This window comes from Schistocerca piceifrons, chromosome 9, assembly GCF_021461385.2.
Source record: "Schistocerca piceifrons isolate TAMUIC-IGC-003096 chromosome 9, iqSchPice1.1, whole genome shotgun sequence".
Lineage (NCBI taxonomy): Eukaryota > Metazoa > Arthropoda > Insecta > Orthoptera > Acrididae > Schistocerca > Schistocerca piceifrons.
This window is the reverse complement of record NC_060146.1, coordinates 163,123,438-163,142,139: the sequence shown is the minus strand read 5'-3', so window position 1 is coordinate 163,142,139 and position 18,702 is coordinate 163,123,438. Positions and strand designations below refer to the sequence as shown.

The 18,702-nt window shown below is 39.3% G+C and overlaps 1 protein-coding gene across 3 annotated transcripts in view; it reads left to right on the top strand.

Annotated features, from left to right (window-relative positions):
- The window catches only part of LOC124717315, a 148,101-nt gene that overhangs the window by 66,849 nt on the left and 62,550 nt on the right, over window positions 1-18,702 (top strand). For all 3 annotated transcript variants that reach the window (XM_047244148.1, XM_047244147.1, XM_047244146.1), the window contains exons 10-11: window positions 88-267; window positions 6,896-7,005. In XM_047244148.1, coding sequence (XP_047100104.1) covers window positions 88-267; window positions 6,896-7,005 — 290 coding nt within the window. The remainder of the gene's footprint in view (window positions 1-87; window positions 268-6,895; window positions 7,006-18,702) is intronic.

Below are 18,702 nucleotides of genomic sequence, written 5' to 3'. Positions count from 1 at the left end.
AAAAACTTTACAGTTAAAGTTCACCCCAGGTTTGTGTCTCCGTGTGTGTGGAAGGTACAGTATTGTGAATGTCTGCTCTGTGCACAGGTGCAGGTGTGGGCAGGCGGGCTGGCGGGCCTGCACTATGCTCTGGGCACGTTCGTGCAGCTGCTGCGGCTCGCGGGTCCTGAGGGGCAGCTGCCGCCAGTGTTGGTGCGTGACCGCCCCGCCGTGGCACACCGCGGCGTGCTGCTGGACGTCTCGCCGCAGGGTCGTGTGCCCGCACTCGTGAGTCTCACCTCTGCTTCTGCTCTCGGGAATGTCTGTAGTCTCCTTCATTCGCTTTACAGGGTGACCTGATTTCAAAACTCCATGGTGATTGATAGAGACATACTACAAACATGGGTTAAGTTGTGAAATACAAAAGCTTTAACCATGCTGTTACTAGGGACAGGGAAAACTCATTTTATTGTATGCCCAAATTCAGTGTTATTTTTTGGCAAATTTGGTTTATTTATTTATTTATTGCCAGATTCAGATTTTTTCCAGATTTGTTGCTATTTTTGCCAGTTTCGGTTGTTATTCACCAATTTGGTGTATTTTTTTCCAAATTCGGAGTTCTTACAAATTTGGTGTAGTTTTGCCAGTTTGGTGTAGTTTTGCCAGTTTGGTGTAGTTTTGCCAGTTTGGTGTAGTTTTGCCAGTTTGGTGTAGTTTTGCCAGTTTGGTGTAGTTTTGCCAGTTTGGTGTAGTTTTTGCTGATTAATTTGTTTTGGCAGTTGTGTATTGCATTTATCAATTTGCTGTTTTCTATAAAGTTTGGTGTTGTTTTTTTTTTTTTCACAATTTGGTGTTGTTTTTTGCACAATTTGGTGGTTTTTTATATTTATATATATATAATATATATATATCTCCCCACCCCCCTGCCTCCGATGTTTTCTGCCTGATTCAGTGCTATGTTTGTCATCACAAAGAAGTTCTTTATGCAGTAACTGTCATTTTAAGGTTATACATGAACCTCTGCCTTCAGGAGACTGGAAATCAAAATGCAGTTTTAGCTATCAATAACTGTCAGTTACGAATAGTAGCGAACTGATATCCTCAGATTTAAAATATTTGTTTACGGCAAAATTACAAATTTTGCAACATCTCACAGAAACGCTGCTAATTTCACATTATTTCTTGTGTTATCATTTCTACAACATTTGCTTATCCCTAGCTATTGCAAATACTCCACCAGCAGCAGCACGGACAACATCTAGTTGATAGCTAACTTTGTCATAAACCTTCCACAGTTTATCTGCTTTTACAGAAGTTATTCTGGCTGTTATTCTGTTGTTCTTGGAGGTCAACAATGCAGGGCAGTGTCTACAGGTCCCAGGCAATCTATCCAGCATTGAGGCAGAGTCTCACTGAAACACTGATGTACATTGCTGTTTCCTATTTGAAAATGAAGTCGTTGGAGCCCTCCTGAAGTCTGGGAAAAAGCCAGTTGTGCAGCATTTGAAGATAGCTCGTCCCAGTCACTGTGTTTTCTTCAAAATAGACTTTGCAAGAAATGGCACAAAAAATGTTCACTTTCAGTGAGTCTCTTTCATGCTCAGTAATGTCATGAGAATTCTGTAGTCCTCATATGTGAACGTTACGTCAGTTTACTTTACCGCCAACATAAAATATTGTTTCAGCACTGGAAGTTAACCATGGTAAAAATGTATTATCTTCAGTGTCCTCGAACAGAACATTGCTGAAGTCAACATGTTTCCTTTTATCAGCAGTCTGAAGAGCTTGCACTAATTGTAGTCTGTGTAGTTTGTAGACCAAACAACACCATAACACTCACCAGACAGTCATACGAAGCATTGCTAGTACTCTGCTTGCACAGCGAGTCTCAAACGTTCGCGGAATTCTTTCCACCATGTCAAGAAAATTGTGAGGTTGACCTGGACTCTTACCTTTGCATTAGCAGCCTCTTTCTTCAAATAAGTGATACCCACGACAAATGTTTTGACTGCAGACAGAGTATTGATAAAACACCCACAAAAAGCGTGCTAGATCGAAATGGCTGACTCTCCCTTTCCAAACTGCAACACACACACCACCTTCTGTTGAGCATATGTCATGTTACTTCTGACTGCAAACTTGGTAGATACGTTGAGTGACATCTAATAGCAGTTCTTTGAAACGCAAAGCCAGATATATTCAAACTACACACGTTTCCTGGCTGGCACATGCCATGTTTCATAATTATTACTGTCCAAAATCAAATCATTCTTTTTGTAATCGAGTGTACTTCTGCAACTCAGAAACTTACCATAAAAGATATGTTAAAGATAATAAAACTTAAGTTTGTAACATTTTTAGATTTAGAGGAAACTTCCAACAATGTCAGCTGCAATAAACTAGAAATTCTGAAGGTATTGGGAATAAAACATGGGGAGGTAAAGGCTACCTACAGCTTACACAGAAATCGGACTGCAGTTATATAAGTATTCAGTGGCATGAAAAGAAAGCCAGTCAAGAAGGGAGTCCGGCAAGGTTGTAGGTTATCTGTGATGTTCGTTTTGTACGTCAAATGAGCTGTAAAGGAATTGCGGAAAGATTTAAAAAGGGGATTAAATTTTGAGGAGTAGAAATAATAACTGAGTTTGGGTGGCCATCCTCTACCTACCGTGTATTTTGTAAATAAAAACCGCCTTCTCTTGCTGCACTATAATTTATTTCTCTAAGGCATCTTCAATGGTATCATACTTTTAGATTATCAGTCAGTTCACATCAGGTTTTTTGTAAATATGTAATTACTTACAGTTTGTTGGCTTCTGCGTTTCCTCTCATCTGGTCCAGAAGTTGCACTGTTACTGCTTTGCCACCAGTTATAGGTATTTGTTCGAAACCTGTGCTTTTAAATATCTGTAAGTAATTACTTATTTACATGAAAATGCAGTGTGAACTGTTTGGTAATCATAACTGTATTGCACGCCCTATTGAAGATGCCTTACAGTTAAAAAAAGGACAGTGCAGCAAGAAAAGGTGGTTTTCATTTACAAAACAAATAACTTTGAGGGTTGCCGACGGTACTATAAGAGACTACAAAGGAGTTGGGAGGTAATTTGAATGCAGTGGGCTGTGATTCAAAAAGGACAAATGTTGATAGAGCTAAAAGGAGCATAATGGAAATTATTTTAATTAAATCGGATTATGCCGAAGAAATCATATTAGGGCGTTGAGACACTGGGAGTAGTAGATGAGTTTTTCTATTTGGACAATGGGCTAACTAAGATGGTGAAATAAGAAGAAAGTAAAGTGCAAGGTTGCATTGGCAAGAAAAGTATTTTTGAAAAATTGAAATTTGTTTACTTCGAATATAATTTAAATATTTAGTAAATCTTTTCCTGTAGCTATTTATCTACAGTGTAGCCTTGTATGGAGGTGAAACATGAACAGTAAAGCCATTGGCACGCGGGAGAGTTAGCTGACATAGACGTACCGCTCTTGGTTGAGGTGTCACGATACGGAACTGAGGATGGATTGGGAGAGGCTTCTTGTCTTGCTGTAAATGCTCTTCTTGAAAATTGACAGTTTTGTGAAACAAAGGAGGAAATAACATTAAATTCTATTAACTTACAAAACTTTTGTTGTATTTGAACACGTTTGCAAGAAAAGTTCTCGTACATGTATGGATACTTATACATATATTAAAAAATATGTTGCTTTTCAGTAAACGTAACATTCAAAGGCAAAAATCTTGTTCTTCATAAACCCTTACTTGATTCAAAACATAAATAATTTTTTTATTTTTTTACGAGAAACTAATAATTTATGAAGTGGGTTGCAAACGAAAAATTTGATTGCTCGTGTTGGAGTGCTGTAGAAACTTTGTTACCAGCTTTTAATCGGCTTCAGAACAAGATAACGACATTTACTCGAGACGAGAAGGAAAATTAATCCACAATTAAATGTCTAACAAATGGAACAAATCCTATTAAACTGACTTTAATTGTTGTTGTGAGAATAGATTACAGCAGAAAGATCCATTGTGGAGACAGTACGAAGTTTGATAATTGGACTGAATTGTGATCGCAATCTTTTATTTGGAAAGTTGGAGGGGGGAAACAGTGACCCAGTTTGGCTGAGAACTGTGATGAGTGGGGGAAGGGGAGTGTTGCACAGGCAGAAATTTTGTTTTGCAGCCAGCCATGGGAATGTATACTGCATACTTTGGCTTTTTGTGAACATCTGCAATTTTTAAACTACAGTTTACTGGAATCCATTTGCGCCTGGAATTGAATTGACTTTAAAATTGGAGAAGTACTGAGCAGTAGCACACATGTCAGCAGGAGGCACAAAATTAGACCGGTGCCAATGGCATACTTACATGCTTTGTGCAGGAATTTTGATGGTGCTCACCATGTGGTATGATGAGACCAATTGGGGGGAGGGGGGGGGGGGGGTGTCAGCTGCTGGTTCTACACAACCAATGAGAAAGCGGCCGGCAGATGATATGTTTGGAAGCAAGAGGCATTGTAACATTGTCACATCGGTATAGAGGCAAACTCTTCTATGTTCTCAGAAAAAAACTACTGTGTTCTCAGGTCACACAGTAATCACAGCCACAGATATTGCAACATATTCAGAAGAAACAGCCAAATGTTTGTGACGATGGAGGAGTAACTTTCACAGCTGTTCTGTTAGGATGGTGACGATGATGATTAAAAATAGTGATACCACAGACAACAGGCTAAGTAAAAAAAAAGGGCAGTCAAGATAAAAATTGATGCAAGCAATTTCTTTTTGTTTAGTTTATTTCTTCTTGTATTATCAAAATGTAGACATTCAATGAATGATATAAACTTAAAATAGGTGTAATGTTAACTTTGTAAACTGATCTCTTGCATCATTAAAAGTTTATGATTTTGATTGGCCTCCATCTTATACTCTGGTAACTACGGTGAACACGTGAATGAAAGCCTTCTATGAAGAGGATTACGTTGCAACTGATGCACAGATGCCGAAGCTGTCATATCATTTGTGTTGCATTGTGTTTCATAAAGTGTTGTTTTCACACAGTCTGCCTCTTGCGTATATAATGTTTCTTCCTCTCAAGACTACTTCTCATGAGCAAGTTCAATCAATTGTGGGTAAAGCCAGCAAATTTGTACATCAGTTTATAACTGCAATCTCTATCTTGATGTATTTTTATTGGTGATGTGTAAAAAAATATAGTCCTCTTTCTTTTATTAATATGAATATATTTTTTCACACAGGTTGCTCAGTTAAGCTAACTGAACTTTTTCCAGTGCCTCTCAAGAGGCTGAGAACAGTTAAGAAATTTCAAAAGCTAATTCGGAAACTGTATATCTAAGGCATCACACAGTTCTCTCTATATATTTCTTTTGTGTGCACAGTAGATGCAACAGCGGCTAGTTTATACTACAGTAAAACCCCATTGTTATATTCCTGTGTTATACATTTTCCTGGCTTTTACATTCATTTTTGTCTATCCCAACAGAAGTCCTATTCTCTTAGTGTGATTAGTGTGATGGTTTCTTGTCATTAACAATTCTGTGTTGCAACATTCACTGCATTTTAAGTTTTCCTTGACGTTATCATGACCTTTAACATTGATTTTTATACAGATTTCGGTAAAAAGTGTGTCGTATTCCTGCTCAAAGTGGAACAAATCAGAAAATGGAGACTATATGCAACGTTATTGATTGTGTAACGAAGCGTTAGCACAGTAAGCAACATTTTTGTTGTCGGCGTGTTAGGTCACTGGTGCCTGTATTATAGAGTGCAGTATTTGGAAGGGTAGAAAAATATGCCGAGTCACTGCCTTAATGATAATCATGATCTGATGATAGTGACTGTAGTAGCAACCTTCTTTCTGGTCACTATTTTGTATTACAGCAGCTTTAATTTATTTTTACAGTCATTTACACAAATAAACACCACTTTTGAAGACAGCTGTCTCTATAATGGGCTTTCACAGATCGTCGTCGTCCGCATTTTCTCTGCCCGGGGACTGGGTGTTTGTGTTGTCCTCATCATTTCATGATCATCATCATCATTCATGACAGTGGCCAGATTGGATTGGGTAAATTGGACTGTGTAAAAATTGGGACTTTGTACGGGTGCTGATGACCATGCAGTTGCGTGCTCCACAAACCAAACATCATCACAAATAGACATTACTTCAATGTGAAATATGCTGATGTGTACTAGACATGTAGTCTTAGATTGGTAAGATTTGATGTCAGACGTAAACCTCTCCCCTCGAAATGGTCCACAACATAAAGACAGTTTCCACCCTTTTTCTCACCCTGGGCATCCCTGAGCTGAGTGACCACCTTGTGAACAACAAGCTGTAGATTTTGTGCCCATTGTTCTCTGTCTATGAAGACTGCCAATTTTAGTGTTTTGACCGATATTATGTTTCCTTTTTTTATTGTAATTTTGTAATGATTATCAATAATAAGTCTCACAGTAGAACACAAACATGAAAGACTTTCGTTTCCATGTTTTGTTTACACCGTCGGACACGATCGGAACGAAGGGGAAATCCGTGTGCGTGTTTGCACATGTCAGCATTTGGCAACTGCCTTTGTGACTGACGTTTTGTGTAGTGTGGAGAGACAAGTAGAACTAATTGCTGTTAGAAAGAAACAAAACAATTAATTGTTCAGATTTTTAAGCAGGCAAAATTTAATTTTCGCTTGTTGTTTCCTATGCTTTCTTGTAATTTACACTTTCCTGCATTTTACGTTTTTTTTAGGTTAGTCTGCTGAAAGGTGTAAAAATGAGTTTTACCATACTTTTATTTGTGAATATCTTTACTCAGGTGGTGGTATAATATCTACAGGGTAGATAATGTGTGTGAAGTTGTCGTTCTTTGTGTCACGAAGATGTTTGTCTGTTCCAGAACTCGCTGTTCCTCATGGTTAACCTGTGGTCTTCCATGAAAGTGAACTACCTACACTTATACACCCGGCTGGTCCCCAGCAGTGAGTGGCAGCTCTGCTACAGCAGGAGGTATGGACTGTTTCACCTCTCTCTCTCTCTCTCTCTCTCTCTCTCTCTCTCTCTCTCTCTCTTTTCTGTCCCACACAAGCCATCAGGTGATGTTTCTCTCAGGTTTCCTTTAATTTATGTCTACCGGTTTTAAACAGTAGTTTTAAACAGTAGTTTTACTGACAACATGACTCGTGCACGTGATGTGATTTATATGTATTTGACGATGCTGGTGCTGATTCTGCATTTAACATTTGATGATGCCACTATGGCTGCCGTACACTAGGACTTTGTTTTTATGAGACAGATCTGATGATGGTCATTAAAGACCGAAACCGGTAATCTGTTAAACAGAAAAGATTGTGACCATAGACGTAAATTAAAGGAAACTTATTACATATACGGGTCACTGTGTTTTTTTGCGACGATGTCGCAGCTTGTGAAAGATGTTTCTCTCATTTTGTGGAGAAATTTTGAATTTTATTTATCTGGTGTTCAGGTTAAAGGAACCCAGACAAAAACTGCATGAGTGTGTTTCATTTTGTGCCCAATGTCAACAGGAAGAGCCACCTTTGTTCTCATTATAGACAAAATTTTGTGAAAATTGTGCATTCCCGACACAGAGTGACTGTGATTGAGTGTGATATTCTGTTTGAAGGTATTTATTGGCAGTGATAGCAAATTGCTGAGAATAATAGGAGTGTTTCAGTGAGTCTCAAAAGACCTCTCAAAATGTATATGAAACTCATTGTACCTGTACTTAACGAGAAATGGGATGTTAATAATTCTCTGGAAATTGGCTGCATATGAGAAGCCCTAAAAGTGAGATAATAGTTTAATGATAGTTAAATAAACTCTACATACAGGGGTCAGACAAGGAGGTGGTCTCTCACCACTTCTATTTAACGTAGTCCTGGACAAAATTATCAAGCAGTAGGAAGAAAAAGTAAAAGGAATTCAGTTAGGAAGAACACGTGCAAACAAGACAGTTATAAAATGCCTGGCATTTGCAGATGACTTGGCAATGCTCAGCAACAACAGAGAGAAAGCACAAGAAGCCGTGGAATATTTACATGAAATCTCTGCTAAAACGGGGCTGCAGATATCATACGGGGAAAACACAGTATATGGAAAGGAAGAACAACAATACCGAAGTCGTGCACACAAAATACGGATTGGTGAACAGAGTGGAAAAATTAAAGTATATTGGAGAGTAATAAGAAATAGGAGGATCAAACAAAGCAGCCAATGCAGAACGAACAGAAAAACTTCAGAAAGTGTACAAACTCACATGGATGCACTGTAATAAAAGAAGTATCTCAAGACAGGTGAAACTCAAGCACTACAATACAGATGTACTAACAGAAGTTTTATGCATCAGAAATGGCCATAATCGGAGCATCAGACATCACAGAGACAGAAAAGATAGAATGTAAAATCCTTCAAAAATTTTTTGGCGCAGTGCGTAGAGATGGTATATACATGAAGAGGCCAACAAAAGACATATACAAACATTCAGACAGACTCACAGACATAATTAGAAAATATCAATTAACATTCTTTGGGCACATACACAGAATGCACAACACTGGACTCGCAAAGGGGTTTTTTTGATGTGGTCAACAGCTCAATCAAAGAAACCAACTGGTTTTGTGAAATAGAAGAAGACCTAAAACAAGCATATGAAAGAGAGAAATTCAAAAACAAAATTATTAACATGAAATTTAAAGTGGTGGTGGTTAGTGTTTAACGTCCCGTCGACATCGAGGTCATCAGAGACGGAGCGCAAGCTCGGGTTAGGGAAGGATTGGGAAGGAAATCGGCCGTGCCCTTTCAAAGGAACCATCCCGGCATTTGCCTGAAACGATTTAGGGAAATCACGGAAAACCTAAATCAGGATGGCCGGAGACGGGATTGAACCGTCGTCCTCCCGAATGCGAGTCCAGTGTGCTAACCACTGCGCCACCTCGCTCGGTATAGAAATTTAAAGTGAAAGAAAGGAAGAGACTTGGGAAAATATGAAAACAACTAAGCAAACAAACAAACAGTGCTGCTGTGTATGCTGAACCAGCTTCACAGACTTGTGACAGCTCCATGTTGTTTTATCAGTAGACATACTTGAATCCAGTAAGCTTGAAGTTTTCTGTCGGTAAGGAACATAAAATTGCAATTTTGGCATAGAGCATCAATTGAGATAAACCAGTAGAAGTTTATGTTTCTTACTTGCTTTACTAGTAAACCGCAACAGTATATTGGAAATGTATTTATAATCGCCGGGGAAAAGCAACCTTCTGGTTCTTAGAAGGCACACTTGCAATATGCGCATGTGTATGTTTTGCATGTGGGTACAAATATTTGTTAAAACTTTTCATTACCATTGTGACATTATCTGTGCAATTTCAGTTCTACAACAGTCAGCCATATTTCAGTTGGATTCAGGACGTTCTGTAAGTGCTGAGATAGGTACTCTCTCTATGTCTCTTTGCTTTGTGGTTATTTCGTCTGCTACTAATTAGAGATGGGGGATCCGCTCCTGAACTAATTCATAGAGTTGAATCTTTCAAAGGAGTGAACAATCAGTGATTCAGAAAAAAAGAACGGTAGCTCCAAACGTTTCCCACAGCAGAGAGATAGAGAGAGAGAGAGAGAGAGAGAGAGTCGGAGCAGACCAGTGGGGCCTCCGCTGGTCAGAGCACACTGCACGCCACACAACACAGCCAGCGCCGGCCTCTGCCCTGCTTCTGCCTTGGCTGCCTGCATTGTGCAGTGCCCCATTGGATTTTGTGTTTCACACATGCCGTGCCGTCTCTGTGCTTCCTCTGCGGCGTGCAGTGTCTGGCGCACCTGAACTCCGTCAGCGATCGTTTCAGCCGCACGTCCTGCCCTCTGGGCAGTTGATGCGAGCAACAGGACAGAGAGCCTCCTAGCGGAGAACATAAGAACTACTTGCAACAACCTGCTCGCAAGAGAACGGACGATTTGTCTCGGAGCGGGTGAGTGGTGGCCGTTCACCGCTCCCCCCACCCCCAGAACTCGCCCGCTCAACGCTCACCCCACCGTTCTCGACTCTGCCAGAGCATTGAGCAAAGCAACTCAGGTGTCACTCTGGTCTCTGCGGTCTTAGCTCGCGCAGTAATACAGCTCGCGGCTCGACCTGCTTGACTCAGCGCCTCTGCATCGGAGTTCGTCTCTACTGGATATTGTTCTTCGTAGTAATACCGTTATGTATATTACATAATTATGTTATGTATACATCATTTGTTTTTATTTTATTTTTATTTGTTTAAACTGATCAGATTAGGTTCCTGATGGCTCCTCTTACTAGAGGATTTTTTATTATGGACACTCGAATTTACACTTTAATTACGAGCGAACCGATAAACGTATAGCAAAAGTGATACACCAATTTTTCCTTGTTTTATTCTGCAGAAGGCTATATGCAGCACTTTGGTCTTACAGTCAAATTTATATATTTTTTTCTTATTGTAGTACGGATTTTGCGATTTTAGGCGTCTTTGGAAGGAAATGTTCACTTTAAAAATATATGGCTTGCGATGTATTTGTACGAGGTTAATGAAATTTTAATACATTATAGCCAAATATATTGTTAATGTAAATCTCAAGTTACAACATTTTCCGATCACCCAAAAAACCACGATAGTGCAAAATAAATCAATAATCAAAAACTTTGTCCTATCGTGGAAATTTCAATAAACAATACAAAATTCTTACTCATTATCTGTGTTACTTCAAAATAGGATCAAATAAGATCAAAATACAGGTATAGTCCTGGAATAAACCAAGTTTAAAGGGCAATGTGCCTTCCATTTATTTTCTGTTGTGAATGAGTGGTGAGTCATGAAAAAGAGCTAATTCATTTCAGGGAGTGAACAGTTCTGATCCGATCTCTGAAAAGAACAGTTTTGCCCATCTCTACTACTAATGGGTGACATCTAGTAAGATTAATGACATTTCAGCATTATCCATTACAGCAAGTTTGCTTGTTAAATACATTCATGCAAAACATAGTAGCACATGAGAATGTTGACCACAATAATTGTATTTGCATATTAAGGAATCAGTTCACTTAGGTTGTTTCTGATCAAATCTAGAAGATCATCTCCATGTGGTATGTTGGCTTTGGTTTGTCTAAGAGCATGTTAATTCTTGCTTGGCTTCAAAAATGTGCTGATGTTAGCATCTAGTATGATGCTAATCACAAAAAAAAAAAAAAGTTTCACATGCGAACTGCGTTTTTAAACTTAAATTTATTCTTCTCTTACTAGCGGTTACTTGGCATATGCACATTTGGTAATAACAGTGCAAATGAACAAAGAACTCGATACATCCACCTTTCACTCCAACACACAATAGAATGGGGCCATGTGACTCTTCATGTAGATACACAAAGAGCTGCAATACACGCAGGTCCAATGATGATAGTGCGATATCTCAATTACCGAAGTGACATTTAGAAAACTTTTCAAAGTATATTTTATATTCTGCTTTTTTGCCACTTCTTTAGATTTAAATGTGAAATAAATAGCATTATTGATAGTGATCATTGGTTCATATAGTCGACATCCTGGATTTTCCATTGTTTGACATTTAAATATAAGACTTAAATGAACAAAAGTTTTAATTAACATCTTAATTAAAGGTGTTTTAATGTTTGTACATTCACAGGATGGTTTGTTGCGGTTTAACAGTGATGACAAAGTGAAGAATTAGTATATTTCCAGAAAAACGATTTCTGTAATATAAAGTCCTGTACTATGAATATCGCGCGATCCACGGCTTCAAGTACTGTGTACAACATGTGTAACCAAACCAGCTCTTTTCGTCAAGTTTCTTTACGGTGTGAAGGTACAGAGACTGAGTAGGCTCAGCATTGCTCCACTCGTAGTTTCCACTTGCTCGTCTGGAGCACTCCCTCAGTATCAGTGGCCTGTTGCCATTCGTTTTCTTGGCAGCAGCAGAGGTATCAGACCATTTTATATTTTGGCCAGACTCAGAGTAGTTCCCTAATGTTACATTTTTCGTAGCTAGTGTTTTAACTGGTACCAGAAAGTTTGCCACTGTCGAAAATAAATTCACAGCTCTCGCCGTCATTTGAGAATCACCGATGGCTGCGAGGGGTCAGCGAGGTCGTTCCCGCTTCTCCTTGCTGGGTCGTACCAAAAGGATGTCTCTTGTATGATTTACTTCCAGTGAGAAGATGAGCCATTCCATAAGACATTGTCTGAAGCATTACATTGCGGAACTGTCACTGAATGGCAATTGGTGGATGGCAAGTAGAGAAGAATACGATAGAGTACTCATTTTATGTTAGAAATTGCCCCTGAGCAGAGGTTCTCACAGCTGCCCTTTGAGATTCTAAAAGTGTCACTGCACGATTTTGTTTGGGATAGGGTGACTGCAAAAGCAGCCTTCAGCAGCTGCTAATCATGGGAAGTGATGCTGCCAGCATGTCTGCCTTGTGCCGTGAGGCACTGCAGCCTCGGGGACAATAGGCTGCCATATCCACAGGTCCAGTTGTATAAAGCAGTTGATGTTAGATTGCTGTAAAACTATTTGCTCAGGACGTGTCAAAGTCGCAAATCACCGTCATATAAATGTTAATCACACATAATTTACAGACCAAATCAAATTTAGGTGCAGTGGACGGTTCACAACCTAGTGACAATACAAATTGACAGAGTTCATTTTGCACAAATGTGAATTGAAGAGAACTAAATAATAAAAATATTGTTAGTAACTCTCTCACATTGCTGGACTTTGGAATAATTTTTTTATGTGTAGCGTTTGGTAAAGAAAATTGTCAGTGGTGGAAGTAATGAGTGCAGGTAACAATTGTTGAAGGCAACTTGTAATTAGTGTGAATAAACTTAAGGGTTTCTCATAGACTTCGCAGCAGAATGTGAAAGGGAATTTGGGTCTATGTGATGTGGACAGTAAGTATATGGAGCTCAACAGCAAGCAGTTATGGCTGAACATATCTTACAAAAATGCTCTTGAGGCTGAAGTAGCAGTAAAATACACAATTTGTATTCAGTTATGTGCATGCCAGTGTTCACAGGAGGAAGATTATTTAACCACCAGACACGGTTGTTCTGCATAAACTGATATGACAACTGCAGGTTTGCACCCATCGGTGCAGTAACTGACACTGTTTTTTAATGTGAAAAATGCCAAGTTGTACCAAAGTTCGCAGTCCACATTAAGCTGTAGGTTCACCTATAACTAGCTGGTAAGTCAGTTCTTTCGTCGGAGCAAGACTTCAGGATACTACCCTCAGAAGGACTGTGCGTAGTAAAACATTGTAGTGTTCGAAACAACCTTCAGGAAACTCTTCTGGTGTCACTTCTTTAGAAATTCCTAGATTTCCACAATAACCATTATTGTCTTCTCCAGGAAACCAACCGCCTGAAAAAGTTGTGGAATCACACAGATGTAATAGAGCAGTGCCACTGCGACTGGAGACTGTGCAGAATCAAGCTGTTGTGCGGAACTTTTCTGATTTATTAATTCGCTATTAAAAAAGAAAAAATTAGATAATCTGCAATCTGTACTTACATGTTGATATTACTTCTCCACATAATTGCCGCCTGAGTTCAAACATGTGTTCTAGTGTGACACTAGGTTGTTTATCCCTTTGTGAAAGAGTGTTGACAATATGACTGAACTCATCATCACTCATGAAGTGCTGAGTAGCCACTCGGGCCTTTATCTTGGGGAAAGGATGAAAGTCACTTAGAGCTGAGTCCAGACTATAGGAAGGATATTGAAAAATCTTCCAACCTTAAGTTCACAGCTTTGCCTTTGTTTGACGTATTATATAGGTTAACACATTGTATGGATGTGAAAAACTGATCAGTTAGAACTGATACCAGTTCTGAATAACTGGTATTTTTCAGCATTCGTTTGATTTCCGTTATAACAAGTACTCTTCAGTTTTACTGATAACAGTGTATAAAAACTGAAGCATCAGTTTGCAATACCATAGGTGCTAAAATTTTTGGTTTTAGATAGAAGTTTTTTTTTAAAAAAATGAATTTGATAGGATGTTCTGTGGCTTCTGACTGATTTCTATCATCTTTGAATGATATTGTTTCTAATGAAAGGAATTAACTTACATATCAAAACATTATGGCACAAGTATTTATGAACAGATTGAAAAATAAATATTCGCCATTGGATTAATTTATTATTGAAATTTCAACTATTGTGACGTTACTGTTCATGGTAAACATTGCATGTTGTCCACTGTCTAAAGTGTTCATTCAGATCTTTTAGAGGAGTATTTTTGGTTTTGCCAACAAAAGATTATTTGTTTTCAGATTGCAGTCAAAAAAGTAAAAATATATATTTGACTAAAAATGGCTTTTTCATTTGAAATAATAAAAAAAATAAAGAATGCTACAAATTTTACACAAAAGGCTATAATTTGTCGACCATTTCTATGCAGTAATAAAAGAGAATGGAAATATGGCAATAGTAATATAGAAGATGATCAATGAGTAATGCAACACACTTTTTTTTCTCAGCTAATTTGAGTTAAAAAATGTGGAATTTGTTGTGGCCATCATGGAATATTCCTGCTTCAGCTCCTGTAGTCCTGTAGTTTCAAGAAGTTTTAATAGATGGAAGCGCTATAAGTAGCCTTCAAAACAGCATTTCTAGCAGAGGTGCTTTCCAAGCAGAGATCTTTTGTCGAGTTTCATTTGGCAAAAAACCAGAGCATCACAGATATTCATAAGCTCTTGCAGAAGGTCTGCAGAGAGCTGGCAGTGAACAGAAGCACAGTGAGTCATTGGGTGAGGCGTCTGTCATCTTTCAACAAGATCATGCAAACCTGTCTGCTTTCCCACGTGTCTACGAGCCACACACAGCTGTGACTGCAGTGTTGGAATGTCACACTCAACGCTGAGGTAATCGACAGATCACAGTCAAACAACTCACTGCACAACTATATGTCTCTATTGGTAGTGGTGACACACTCATCCAGCAGTTTGGGTACTCAAAGGTGTGTGCCCACTGGATTTCTTGCAGCCTAACAGAAGACGATAAAGATTGATGAAATATCATCTGTACAGAATTTCTCACACATTACAAGGTGTGTGCGACATTTGGGAGGGGGGGGGGGGGGAGAAAAAAAAACTATTATCACAGGTGACAAAACACTGGTTTGCCACTTCAAACCAGAAACAAAACAGCATTCCACGGAGTGGTGCCACACCACTGTTCGTCCGCAGAGAAACTTCAAAGCCGCACCCTCAGACAATTGAGCCGGGGTGACAAGTCTTCTGGGACTCCAAAGAAGTTATTCTGTTTGGTGTCCTCCCCCATGGCTCCGTGATCAACTCTTAAGTGTGTTGCGCTACCCTCATGGAATTAAAGAAACAACTTGAGTGTGGTTGTTGCAGCAAAATTGCAAACGAACTTTTCCTTCTTCTTGACAACACACAAGTATGCACACTTCGGAGCAGCTCACAAAACATCATTGGACTGTTCTTCTTCCTCCACCCTACAGCCCGGATATTGCACTTTCCAACTTCAATCTGTTTGGCCAAGTGAAGGCTGCGGTATGTGGATGATGGGGTGGCTCTTGATGCAGCAAGTTGTCGACCCTGCCATCACTCAGTAAGGTGGTACCATGTAGGTATACAGGCTCTCCCAGTAAGGTTGTATAAGGCCATCACATAAAAAGGAGATTATGTTGGAAAATAGGGTTTTGTAGTCAAAAGAGTCAGTAATAATATGGCATATTGGAATCCTGAATAAAGCTAACCTGCTTTCAGGAAAAAAATATGCTGCATTACTTATTTCTATGCCCCTCGTATTAAAAACTTAGCAGTTCATTCAGAGTTTATAATAGAAATAGAAAAAAGATATTCTGCTGCCTGTGTCCACATAATATGCCTTTATCGCCTTCCAGCCTTTCGAAAAGGACAATTTAACATGATAAATAGATTTCTCAAAGCTTAGTTTTCACCTTTTAGCACAGACCATTTGTAATCCCCAAAAAGTGGTACAATCCTGGATTACAACATGATTTTTAACAGTGATACAAAAAATTAGAATCACCAGAGAATAGTGGTGAATTTTTTATAATTTCAAACACTCACTGCTTTTCAAGAAAAGCAGCAATGGCAGATGGACTGTTTTCCTTTTATTTACCTATTTTATTAGATATATTGAGTCTGTGTATCTCGAAACATGTAATGTACAAAAAGTTACTGGGAGCTGTAGAATTTTTCAACCTTTGTGCGATGTCTACAGTGTATTATTGCAAATAACCCCAACAAAAAATTGTTATTTCAGCAACTGCTGATTTTGAGTGGTTTTAGCAGCCAAGTTAAACTGGAGATGGACAAAATCCGTGTAAATGGAAACCTGTTGCTTAAGTGATAATCACCGTCCCTAGTGAGTTATCCTAAAGGAGGCCGATTCATCTGGTAGTCACCCTGCACTATTTGTTTTGGACTGACCTTCGGAGCTTTGTAAAAGTCCACCAACCTGTGATCTCTCAGCATTCTCACATCTTACTCTCGTGAAATGTGTTGTCAAAATTCCTGTGCTACTAATTATAAACTGCAACTGTCTCTTTAAGGTTTGACAGTGTCTCCTCGAATTTTTTTGGGAGAATGAGAGTGCGTCTGCTGTTTGGACTGTTCCTCAGTTTAAGAGATCACATACTGTACCCATATCTCATTGCCAGTCGCAGTTCTCTACAGAAATTCATCCCGCTCTTCAAGATAGTACTTAGGGAATGTAAAGTTGAACTAACTCTTTCAGTTTTGTGGACGTCGGTTAGATACCTATGTACTGACTGTGCACAAAACTTATGATAAATTAACCTTTTTGTGGCAGAGTTAAAAGATTGTTGTCCTTGGAATCTGAGGAACATCTTCAAAAACTTTAAAAAAAATGTAAACTGATGTATCTCACGCACAAGGTCATCAGCCACATGTGAACATCTTCCTTGACCTCTTTCATGTATGACCAGCCTCAAATTGTCTGCTCCACTACCTTGTGACACCATTACTCATAAGCCCATCCCCATGCACACAATAGTCCACTTTCAGGAAGAGAATGGCATGACGTACGTCATGATTGACAGGAGCTACAGTAACACAATCTATTTCAGTCACTTTTTGCTTACACACTGAGGAACAAAACAGAGCTGACTGACACAATGTGACACTTGGTGTCACCTTTCCCAACTGCAAAGGTGCCACTGAGCTGCGAGTATTTATTTAGTTTTAATAGCCCTAGTGTTATACAGGACATGGTGGTGAAGTCCCATACTCCTTGACAGAGCGTAGGAAAATGATGCAGGAGACCCGCACTGCCGTACTAGGCAAGGTCCTAATGGAGGGGGTTTGCCATTGCCTTCCTTCAACCGTAAGGAGGATGAATGATGATCATGAAGATGACACAATAACACCCAGTTATCTCGAGGCAGGTGAAAATCCCTGACTCCGCCGGGAATCCAACGTGGGACCCCATGCTCAGGAAGCAAGAGCGCTACCGCGAGACCACAAGCTGCGGACATACAGGACATACTCGTATGAATTCTTTGTGTCTATTGCCCACTTCCATTCATTGGTCTGTGTGGCTCTCATATCTATCTTATAGCTGTTGACACACATTCTAACTTTCACAGCCTCTTTGATAAATGAGTCCCAGTAGCTTAAAGTGTGGACTGGAATCTGCATCTCTTCAGTTGCGATTTTGTGCTTTCGTGCTGTATTTGACAACAGTAAACTTTAATAGATTCCCATACTTGACAAACTGCCAGCACTCGGTACTGTGTTAGGAGACATTTCAGTTACATTGTCTTACTGGGTTGGTGCCACATTCCCACAGGATGCTGTAAATGGTTGAGACTCTGAGGTCACAAATATGCTTCATGGGGTACAAAATGCCTTCTGTTGTGTTAGGCAGCTGGAAAACTGTACTGATTTAAGAGTCATCATTTTCTCCATATTGCTCCACAGCACAAAAGGATATAATGTAATGATATTGACATTACTCATTAGATTTGAATTTGTGTTTGGTATTTGCTGCAGAGAGCTGACTTCATTTAGTAGGCCCAGGAACCATTTTGTCTTATTAAAGATTAGAGCTTATTTCAGCACTTTGTGGTAAAAGCATATTATAAAAATGGAAGTGCAGATGCCACACATTGAGAATTTCGACATCGGACAGAATGGTCATGTTCCCTCTCTGCATTGAAGAAACAATCTGCAGAGAGACCCCGAGCTGCTCACACAGGAGACAGTATCGAGGCTGTGTGAACTGCTTTCATAAAAAGCCCACAGCACTCTGTTTGAAGTCACTCGGAGCCTCTACAGGTGCATCGTTCGAATGTTCAACAGATAGAGAAGGTGAATTTGAAGTTTCTGCCATACAAGCTGCAGACCATTCAGCAACTTCATCCTAATGATCTGCTAATGCATAGACAATATACCGAACACATGTTAGCAAACGTCCACGGTGACAACAATTTTTTTAACAACCTGTGGATATTGGATGAAGCTCACTTCCACTTCAATAGCTGTGTCAGTAGACAGAATTTTTTAATATTATTCCAAGCAAAATCCATCTCAGGTACGTGAGTGTTCATTGCACAGCAGTGAAATTACTGCATGGCATGCAATGTCACAGAGTGACATTATAGGTTCTACTTTTTTGAAGCTGATGATGGATGTG